This window comes from Bombina bombina, chromosome 10 (assembly GCF_027579735.1).
Source record: "Bombina bombina isolate aBomBom1 chromosome 10, aBomBom1.pri, whole genome shotgun sequence".
NCBI classification, from domain to species: Eukaryota; Metazoa; Chordata; class Amphibia; order Anura; family Bombinatoridae; genus Bombina; species Bombina bombina.
In genome coordinates, this window is record NC_069508.1 from 23,175,586 (window position 1) to 23,187,904 (window position 12,319).

The 12,319-nt window shown below is 37.8% G+C and overlaps 1 protein-coding gene across 1 annotated transcript in view; it reads left to right on the top strand.

Annotated features, from left to right (window-relative positions):
* The window catches only part of HMCN1 (hemicentin 1), a 297,578-nt gene that overhangs the window by 23,565 nt on the left and 261,694 nt on the right, over positions 1-12,319 (top strand). Inside the window, exon 2 of the mRNA XM_053693857.1 lies at positions 6,921-6,991. Within this exon, the coding sequence (XP_053549832.1) occupies positions 6,921-6,991 (71 nt within the window). The remainder of the gene's footprint in view (positions 1-6,920; positions 6,992-12,319) is intronic.

Consider the following 12,319-nt stretch of genomic DNA (forward strand, 5'->3'; position numbering starts at 1 on the left):
TTGGTATCCTTTGTTGAAGGAGAAGCCACACGCTACCAGAAGCTTGCTGAACATATAAAGTTAGCCAATGAAAAGAGGCACATTTCTGCAGCCACCAATCAGCAGCTAGATCCCAGTATTGCATTACCTAAGTATCCTTTTCAACAAAGGCTGCCAAGAGAACAAAGCAAATTAGGTAATAGAAGTAAATTGTAAAGTTGTTTAAAATTGTATATTCTTTGATAGAAAAATAGACAACCCTGTTTTTTAAGATATTGTACAAGAAAATCTGCAAGATTAGAATAGACCCCGTAGATGTAAATTCAGTTGTTTTGTTTTTTAAATATATTTGCATAACTAATGCAGCTGAGTTGATTACATCTGTTTTTTTATACCATTGGATAACAGTTGCTAAGCAACATACTCTGAGATGCTAATTTTCTTCTAAAATCTACCAGCTGAATGGGTTTAACGCTTTACGTCTCAGTTTCTTACACTAGCAATGTAAACTTGACCTCGGTTTGGTACAGTTCTGCAACTGACCTGGCCCAACCAACAGCTAGAGATCAACTTCTCTAAAACTGCAGTCCTCTCTGCAAGGAGCGCATTGTGTCTGGGTCTTATTGTATATGAAGCTTGGTGGCACCTGCACAAACAGATATGCACTGTCACTATATAGACTTTTGTTTAACAGAATTTCTAAAATGTGTTGACTGAAAAACATGTGTAGGTTACAAATATAACAGTGCAGATTTGTATGTGTTAATATATTTATTTCATAAACTCTAAATATTGCTATTATTAGCTTTCTTTATCAATTTGTGAAATATCACTTTGTATTTTGTATCACTGCTAAAGTTGCTGAATGGGAATCACTTTTCCTTATCACAATAACAAAATCTCAACATATGCTTTGTTTTTACGCAATGGAAAAAAATAACATTTTACAAATGTGAAGACCAGTAATTTGCAGTAAGAATCAATAAGCGCAATTCATTAAATAATATGTGCTGTATATAGAGTATCTTGTATACAGAGTATCCTGTGTACAGAGTATCTTGTGTACAGAGTATCTTGTATACAGAGTATCTTGTATACAGAGTATCCTGTGTACAGAGTATCTTGTATACAGAGTATCCTGTGTACAGAGTATCTTGTATAGAGAGTATCCTGTGTACAGAGTATCTTGTATAGAGAGTATCCTGTGTACAGAGTATCTTGTATACAGAGTATCCTGTGTACAGAGTATCTTGTATACAGAGTATCCTGTGTACAGAGTATCTTGTATACAGAGTATCCTGTGTACAGAGTATCTTGTATACAGAGTATCCTGTGTACAGAGTATCTTGTATACAGAGTATCCTGTGTACAGAGTATCTTGTATAGAGAGTATCCTGTGTACAGAGTATCTTGTATACAGAGTATCCAGTGTACAGTGTATCTTGTATACAGAGTATCCTGTGTACAGAGTATCCTGTATAGAGAGTATCCTGTATACAGAGTATCTTGTATACAGAGTATCCTGTATAGAGAGTATCCTGTATACAGAGTATCTTGTATACAGAGTATCCTGTGTACAGAGTATCTTGTATACAGAGTATCCTGTATAGAGAGTATCCTGTATACAGAGTATCCTGTATACAGAGTATCTTGTATAGAGAGTATCCTGTATACAGAGTATCTTGTATACAGAGTATCCTGTGTACAGAGTATATTGTATACAGGGTATCCTGTGTACAGAGTATCTTGTACACAGAGTATCCTGTATACAGAGTATCTTGTAAACAGTGTATCCTGTGTACAGAGTATATTGTATACAGAGTATCCTGTGTACAGAGTATCTTGTATACAGAGTATCCTGTGTACAGAGTATCTTGTATACAGAGTATCTTGTATACAGAGTATCCTGTGTACAGAGTATCTTGTATACAGAGTATCCTGTGTACAGAGTATCTTGTATACAGAGTATCCTGTGTACAGTGTATCCTGTGTACAGAGTATCTTGTATACAGATTATCTTATATACAGCGTATCCTGTGTACAGAGTATCCTGTGTACAGAGTATCCTGTGTACAGAGTATCTTGTATACAGAGTATCATGTGTACAGAGTATCTAGTATACAGAGTATCCTGTATAAAGAGTATCCTGTATACAGAGTATCTTGTACACAGAGTATCTTGTGTACAGAGTATCTTGTATACAGAGTATCTTTTATACAGAGTATCTTTTATACAGAGTATCCTGTGTACAGAGTATCTTGTATACAGAGTATCCTGTATAAAGTGTATCCTGTATACAGAATATCTTGTATACAGAGTATCATGTGTACAGAGTATCTTGTATACAGAGTATCTTTTATACAGAGTATCCTGTGTAAAGAGTATCTTGATTGAAGTAATTTTATAGCGAGCTAAAAAGCTGCCTGTATATTATACTAGACAGGTTTCCAAAACAAATCACTCTTGCAATACAGCTTTACAGTATATTCATTATCTAATTGGTTTCCATAGATGTTTAGTCAGAGGGGTAATGCATTGAAGCCCACTCTTGCAGCTAAAGAGTTAAAAAAAAAAACATTTTCTGAAAGAGCCAAAACAAAATGATAACACAAGTGAAAAAACAAGTTTGACTATCACAGAAACAAATAAGCACACTTTGCCATAATTTATATATAACACAATTCTTTATACACATTGAAAGCAGAACTGTATTCAATATGCACTAAATTGTTAATAATGGGTGAATTCTTATACATTTTACCAAATATTTAATTCAATATGGGTAATGGTTTAAATACATTTCGATGTTCTTTGTACATCTCCAAACTAGCGCACATGCAATCTTGATATCAGAATATTCAGAACATTGTAACTGCAAATCTGTATTCTGAGGCATAGAGGCTGATTATCTAAACCTCACTAGATCAGACGTGCTTTTGCATCTTACAATAACCTGTATTTTCCTATACATGTGTTTTTCTATTAGGGTATTTTTAGTATTTTGTCACAACCTTGCCACCTTCTAGTTTGCGAGAAAAAACAGAGAGATCTGTTGGGCAGAAATGTCTAGATAATTACGCTTGGATTTGAGAGAAAATTTCATTCATGCTCACGGAACGCCCTAGTTCAGACCATTTTACGATAAAACAAAAATTACGCTTTGTATTTTGTACTTTTAAGCATACATTTATGTGTGTTTTTGTGCATACAGTGTACTTAAATTACAATTCATCCTGTGCATGTTTAAAGGGGCATGAAACCCATACATTTCTACCATGATTTGGATGGAACATACAATTTAAAACAACTTTCCAATTTACTTCTATTATCTAATATGCTTTATTCTCTTGGTATCCTTTGTCAAAAAGCATACCTAGTAGGTCCAGGAGCTTGGAGCTAGCTGCTAATTGGTGGCTGAACTTGTGTGTCCATTTTCATTAACTTACAAATGTGTTCAGCTAGCTCCTATGAGTGCTTTGCTGCATCTTCAATAAAAGATACCAAGAGAATGAAGCAAAATTGAAAATAGAAGTAAATTGGAAAGTTGTTTAAAAATGTGTAATTTATCTGAATTATGACAGAATTTTTTTGGGTTTCATGTCCCTTTAATACGTTTTTTTCCTGTGTAATTTACATACACATTTTATATTTTTGATGCACCTTAACAATACATTTTTTCCCCTGTGTATTTATGTGCGAGTGGTTAAATTATTTGTTTTGTATGATTTTTAAATTACGAATTTCATTGTGCAGTTTTGCAATGTATGTATCTCCTTCCTATACGAAAACGCAGTACACGCCCCTTAGCGAGACGCCCTGTTTTCAGGGTAAAAAGGCTTTAAAGAATTCCACTAGTGAAATAGAATCTCACCAGCCCAGAGAGCGTTACAACATCAGTCCCATAGTGATTTAGATCCTGTTACATATTAGCATAAGGAACCTGGTCAGTACATCTTAAAGGGACACTGAACCTACATTTTTTGTTTCTGATTCAGATAGAGCAGCAATTTTAAGCAACTTTCTAATTTACTCCTATTATCAAATTTTCTTCATTCTCTTGGTATCTTTATTTGAAAAGCAAGAATGTAAGTTTAGATGCCGGACCATTTTTGGTGAACAAGCTGGGTTGTCCTTGCTGATTGGACAGAACCAATAAACAAATGCTGTCCATGGTTCTGAACCAAAAATTGGCTGGCTCCTTAGCTTAGATGCCTTCTTCTTCAAATAAAGATAGCAAGAGAATGAAGAAAAATTGATAATAGGAGTAAATTAGAAAGTTGCTTAAAATTGCTGCTCTATCTGAATCACAAAAGAAAAAAAAAAATTGGGTTTAGTGTCCCTTTAAGTATTTTCTCATTATTTAAAATTTTGACTTTGAAGCTCACAGGAAATGCACATCTGTGTACAGCAAGACCCTAGGGACTGATTTTTCACTGGATAAGCAAAACTCCCATTTTATTGGTGGGCAGCTCCACTCCTCACAAGCATAAACACAAACAAGTTATATATTATTTCCATTTAAGAAAACAAACTGCTATATATTTTAAATACCCTTTTTCAGATACAACAAAGGGAAAATAAATGTGTGTCCCATAAATAAGCAAGGATGACATAAGAACTGGAGACTCTTATATTTCTATTATTAGTGAATATAGACCAGCATTTCTTTAATGTACACAGAACTTCAGTGGAATAATACACAACAGACAGATGATTTAATGTGCACAGTCCCATATTGTAAATATTTTTTAAAACCTTCGATTTCCGTAGCAGTTGTGATTCATACTTTCTGCATCTCCAAATTGTTCTACATCTGTATGAGCTGTGCGTATTTTACTGGCCTGATTACATTCTGTGTATTGTGCGGATATGTGTTGTTTAATGAATACTAACAAATTTAGAAGAAAACATTTGTTAACAATTTTGGGAAATGCTAAAAAGGATGTTTATAAAGACCATCAGTGTGTGCCTAATCTTAGGATACTTAGAATATTTTGAGAATTTAAAGGGGTATCAATCTATTTAACATATTTTGATCTATATAATGAATAATATTTAGTGACTGTAAGTAAAAAAACAACATATTGACTTCTCTATATATGTGATTTTTTGGGGAGAAACTGTTTCAAATTTCAAGCTATTCTCAGACAAAAACAATAACTCTAGCATTACATGGTTTTAAAAGGTATTTGATGTACTAAAATAGCTCATATATTTTGCGTGTCTGGAGGAATATTTTCAGGGGGGAGCAAATTAAATGCCCCATATATTGTACTATTAGTGATACGTACAGCATGAGAGAGGTATGTATGTATAAATGGTGACTTATCAGCATAATAAGAGGATTTTTTTTCCAGCCAGTGGTGGTTTAAAGGACCAGTCAACACAGTAGATTTGCATAATCAACAACTGTAAGATAACAAGACAATGCAATAGCACTTAGTCTGAACTTCAAATGAGTAGTAGATTTTTTTCTGACAATTTTAAAAGTTATGTATCTTTCCACTCCCCCTGTACCATGTGACAGCCATTAGCCATTCACAAATGCATACACGTACCATGTGACAGCCATTAGCCATTAACAAATGCATACACACTTATTCTTGCACATGCTCAGTAGGAGCTGGTGACTCAAAATGTTTAAATATAAAAAGACTGCGCACATTTAGTTAATAGCAGTAAATTGGAAAGTTGTTCAAAATTGCATGCTCTATCTGAATAATGAAAGTTTAATTTTGATTGAGTGTTCCTTTAAGCAACAGATTAATGAGGAGGTGACAGTTTACCCTATCTGACTCAGAAAAGCATGTGAGCTGAGTCTCTGGTGTTCAGTGGGTGGAGTCAGTACAGATGGGTGGGTCGCATGTTTTAAGTGGGTAGAGTCAGTACAGATAGGCAGGGTCACAGGTATTCAATGGGTGGAGTCAGTACAGATGGGCAGGGTCACAGGTATTCAATGGGTGGAGTCAGTACAGATGGGCAGGGTCACAGGTATTCAATGGGTGGAGTCAGTACAGATGGGCAGGGTCACAGGTATTCAAAGGGTGGAGTCAGTACAAATGGGCAGGGTCACAGGTATTCAATGGGTGGAGTCAGTACAGATGGGCAGGGTCACAGGTATTCAAAGGGTGGAGTCAGTACAGATGGGCAGGGTCACAGGTATTCAATGGGTGGAGTCAGTACAGATGGGCAGGGTCACATGTATTTAATGGGTGGAGTCAGTACAGATGGATGGGTCACAGGTATTCAATGGGTGAAGTCAGTACAGATAGGCAGGGTCACAGGTATTCAATGGGTGGAGTCAGTACAGATGGGCAGGGTCACAGGTATTCAATGGGTGGAGTCAGTACAGATGGGCAGGGTCACAGGTGTTCAGTTGGAAGAGTTGAGCATTCCAGGGGCATTATTGGCCAAAAGGTGTAAACATATAGTTTAAATCCTGCTCAGGAACGGCAAGCATTGTAGTTTCTTAGCAGAACCTTAAACCAGTGAGCCATCTATCTATCTATCTATCTATCTATCTATCTATCTATCTATCATATATCTATCTATCTATCTATCTATCATATATCTATCTATCTATCTATCTATCTATCTCTCTCTGTCTGTCTGTCTATCTATCTCTGTCTATCTATCTCTGTCTGTCTGTTTGTCTATCCCTGTCTGTTTATCTATCTCTGTCTGTTTATCTATCTCTGTCTGTCTGTTTATCTATCTCTGTCTATCTGACTATCTATTCAGTATCTATCTCGTGTAAAACAAGAATGTCTTCGGTAGAGCTTATTATAAACATAAATGCGTTTTGCTATTTAACAAATAAAGAAAGAAAAGGATACAATGTAAAATGATACCAAACATTTGTCTATCCCATGTCATGTTTATAGCCTGTTGCACCTCTATGCAATCAGAGGGAATTAGTGACTAATTGTCTTTGTTTGCAGATATTGGGCCAGTAACAATTACAACAGATGCAGTGAAATTCCAGGATGAGTTGAAGGAACTGTATGTGCAGGTTAGTATCAGTATTTGAGAACAATGTAAGTCACATACAGTGTGGTGTTAAAGGGACAAGTTAGTGAAATGCTAAGATCATTTGATATAGCATTTTATTATTACACTTATGTCACTTGGCATTTATACTACGGTGCAAAAGTTTTAGGCAGGTGTGAAAAATTGCTGTAAAGTAAAAATGCTGTAAAATTTAAAATGTTAATAGTTTATTTTTATCAGTTAACAAAATGTGAAGTGAGTGAACAGAAGACAAATCTAAATTAAATCAATATTTGTTGTTACCACCCTTTATAATATCATCAATTCTTCTAGGTATAATTGCACAAAGTCAGGGATTTTGTAGGCAGTGCTAATGATCATCATTATTAACTGAAATAGAAACAGCTGTGTAGGAGGAATAAAACTTGGCGAGGAACAGATTTGTTCAGAATTAATGGTTTCCTCAATGATGAAAAGTAACGGCAGAAACGTATCCATCATGCAATACCATCAGGGAGACATCTAATTAACCCCATATTTATTTAGCAGCATGACAATGACCCCAAGTATACAGTCAAAGTCATTAAGAACTATCTTCAGTATAAAGAGGAGTCCTGGGTGTGATGGTATGGCCCACACAGGGCCCTAATCTCAAAATTATTGAGTCTGTCTGGGATTATATGAAGAGACAGAAGGAACTGAGGCTGCCTAAATACACAGGCGGACTGTGGTAAATTCCCAAAAATGTTTGGAACCTGCTACCTGCTGAGTTCCTTAAAAAACTGTGCGCAAGTGCATCTAGAAGAACTGATTTTGTGGTGAAGACAAAGAGGCCCATTTATCAAGCTCCGAATGGAGCTTGAGGGCCTGTGTTTCTGGCGAGCCCGCAGGCTCGCAGGAATCAGCAGTTATGAAGCAGCTGTCTAAAGACCACTGCTCCATAACCTTGTCTGCCTGCTCTGAGCAGGCGGACAGACATTGCCGTAATTCAACCCGATCGAGTACGATCAAGTTGATTGACACCCCCTGCTGGTGCAATGCTGAATACGCAGAGCGTATTGCTCTCCGCATTCAGCGAGGTCTTGCGGACCTGATCCGCACTGTCGGATCAGTTCTGCAAGACCTTTGATAAATAGGCCTCAAAGGGTGGTCACACCAAATATTGATTTAATTTAGATTTTTCTTCTGTTCACTAACTTTGCATTTTGTTAACTGATATAAAATGAACTATTAACATTTCTACATTCTGAAATCATTCTTACTTTACAGCATTTTTTTCACTCCTGCCTACAACTTTTGCCCAGTAGTGTATGTGTATAAAGGAACATTTCCCTGTAATGCATATGAAAGAGCAGAATTTAAAAAAAGAAAAAGCTGTTTAAATTTGAACTGAAACTAAAAGAAACTGCAACGGATTCCTTGGTATTTATTGCTTATTGGTTGATAGGGACAGCTTCTACATACAATTAGATAAAAATGGAGAAAGAATTATGGCAGTGATATCCACTACCAAAAGAAAGACAGGGAATCAAGCACTCTTTTTATCTTTTATATAGCTGTTGTTATTTGTAATTCAAAAATACAATTACAAAAACGTTATAGAGACACTTCCTTACAGAAATTACTATACACCAAAACCTAGAAATAAACAACATAAATGTATGTGCATGTTAACAAACTTGTACAACCAAAAACTGGTATAAAAAACAAAGACGAAAAACCAATATATATAAGTGATGTCACTGGGAGATTGTAATCAATGGATATATGAGGGACATGCAACATAAGCACGTGACTGTCAGTTCCTAGCCATATCCTGCTCATGTTCATCTCTGCAGTGTTCCTACACACAAACACACACTACACACATACACAAACTACACACAAACACACACATACACAAACTACACACATACACACAAACACACACTACACACATACACAAACTACACACATACACACAAACACACACTACACACATACACAAACTACACACATACACACAAACACACACTACACATACACAAACTACACACAACACACACACATACACAAACTACACACATACACACAAACACACACATACACAAACTACACACATACACACAAACACACACTACACACATACACACAAACACACACTACACACATACACAAACTACACACATACACACAAACACACACTACACACATACACACAAACACACACTACACACATACACAAACTACACACATACACACAAACACACACTACACACATACACAAACTACACACATACACACAAACACACACAAACACATACACAAACTACACACAAACACAGACATACACAAACTACACACATACACACAAATAGATACACACAAACACACACATACATACAAACACACACTGCACACATACATACAAACACACACTGCACACATACACACAAACACACTACACACATACACACAAAACACACACAAACACATACACAAACTACACACATGCATACAAACACACACTACACACATGCACACAAACACAAACTACACACATACACACACTACACACATACACAAACTACACACATACATACAAACACACACTGCACACATACACACAAACACACTACACACATACACACAAAACACACACAAACACATACACAAACTACACACATGCATACAAACACACACTACACACATGCACACAAACACAAACTACACACATACATACACACACTGCACATATACACACAAACACACTACACACATACACACAAAACACACACAAACACATACACAAACTATACACATGCATACAAACACACACTACACACATGCACACAAACACAAACTACACACATACATACACACACTGCACACATACACACAAACACACTACACACATACACACAAAACACACACAAACACATACACAAACTACACACATGCATACAAACACACACTACACACATGCACACAAACACAAACTACACACATACATACACACACTGCACATATACACACAAACACACTACACACATACACACAAAACACACACAAACACATACACAAACTATACACATGCATACAAACACACACTACACACATGCACACAAACACAAACTACACACATACATACACACACTGCACACATACACACAAACACACTACACACATACACACAAAACACACACAAACACATACACAAACTACACACATGCATACAAACACACACTACACACATGCACACAAACACAAACTACACACATACATACACACACTGCACACATACACACAAACACACTACACACATACACACAAACACGCACAGACACATACATTACTGATTACTGCAACTACATGTGAAATTGGAGCATTAGTAGTGTTTGCACAATAATGCTACAGCGTAGCAACTTGTAATGCCAAACCGAGCTCTACTGATTTGTATCCGCTCTAAACTGCTGCAGTTAAATGTATCTGTTAGGTTATAAAGTTCCACTGAGATTTACTGCATCTGCTGTGTTTTCTGGCAAAGCTTTGTACACACACGACATGTGACAATCTCTCTGCTTGCTCTGTGGTCACTCTCTGTGCGTGTGAGCGCGAACTTGATTGTTTTGTGAGTTAATAAGCGACTTTACTGTACTTTTTCCTTTGAAAACCTAACCATTTTTTTCCAGAATACAGACCAAAGAACATCAAAAGACTGTGTCATTAACAGCTGGCTCAGTGCTATGTATTTACACTAAACAATCTGATTTGGTAATAAAATAAACTACCTGCTTATTTACTTCTTTTATCTTGATAAATAGTTCATGACATCAATGCCGCTAGTAGCTTTTTATTCTAAGGCCACATTTTAAGTGAACAATGAAAATAATTGTGATATGTATAAAATCCCAAATTAAAGTTACTCAGATATTTACAATGATACATACACAGGCTGACGTAGGTACACACACTGCATAGACAGGCTGACTTAGCTACACACGCAGGCTGACGTAGGTACACACACTGCATAGACAGGCTGACTTAGCTACACACGCAGGCAGACTTAGGTACATACACTGCATAGACAGGCTGACTTAGCTACACACGCAGGCTGACGTAGGTACACACACTGCATAGACAGGCTGACTTAGCTACACACGCAGGCTGACTTAGGTACATACACTGCATACACAAGCTGACTTAGGTACACACACTGCATAGACAGGCTGACTTAGCTACACACGCAGGCTGACGTAGGTACACACACTGCATAGACAGGCTGACTTAGCTACACACGCAGGCTGACTTAGGTACATACACTGCATACACAAGCTGACTTAGGTACACACACTGCATAGACAGGCTGACTTAGCTACACACGCAGGCTTACTTAGGTACATACACTGCATAGACAGGCTGACTTAGCTACACACGCAGGCTGACGTAGGTACACACACTGCATAGACAGGCTGACTTAGCTACACACGCAGGCTGACGTAGGTACACACACTGCATAGACAGGCTGACTTAGCTACACACGCAGGCTGACGTAGGTACACACACTGCATAGACAGGCTGACTTAGCTACACACGCAGGCTGACTTAGGTACATACACTGCATAGACAGGCTGACTTAGGTACACACACAGGCTGACGTAGGTACACACACTGCATAGACAGGCTGACTTAGGTACACACACAGGCTGACGTAGGTACACACACTGCATAGACAGGCTGACTTAGCTACACACGCAGGCTGACGTAGGTACACACACTGCATAGACAGGCTGACTTAGCTACACACGCAGGCAGACTTAGGTACATACACTGCATAGACAGGCTGACTTAGGTACACACACAGGCTGACGTAGGTACACACACTGCATAGACAGGCTGACTTAGGTACACACACAGGCTGACGTAGGTACACACACTGCATAGACAGGCTGACTTAGGTACACACACAGGCTGACGTAGGTACACACACTGCATAGACAGGCTGACGTAGGAACACACGCTGCATAGACAGGCTGACTTAGGTACACACACAGGCTGACGTAGGTACACACACTGCATAGACAGGCTGACTTAGGTACACACGCAGGCTGACTTAGGTACATACACTGCATAGACAGGCTGACTTAGGTACACACACAGGCTGACGTAGGTACACACACTGCATAGACAGGCTGACTTAGGTACACACACTGCATAGACAGGCTGACGTAGGTACACACACTGCATAGACAGGCTGACTTAGGTACACACACAGGCTGACGTAGGTACATACACTGCATAGACAGGCTGACTTAGGTACACACACTGCATAGACAGGCTGACTTAGGTACAACCGTACATACACTACATA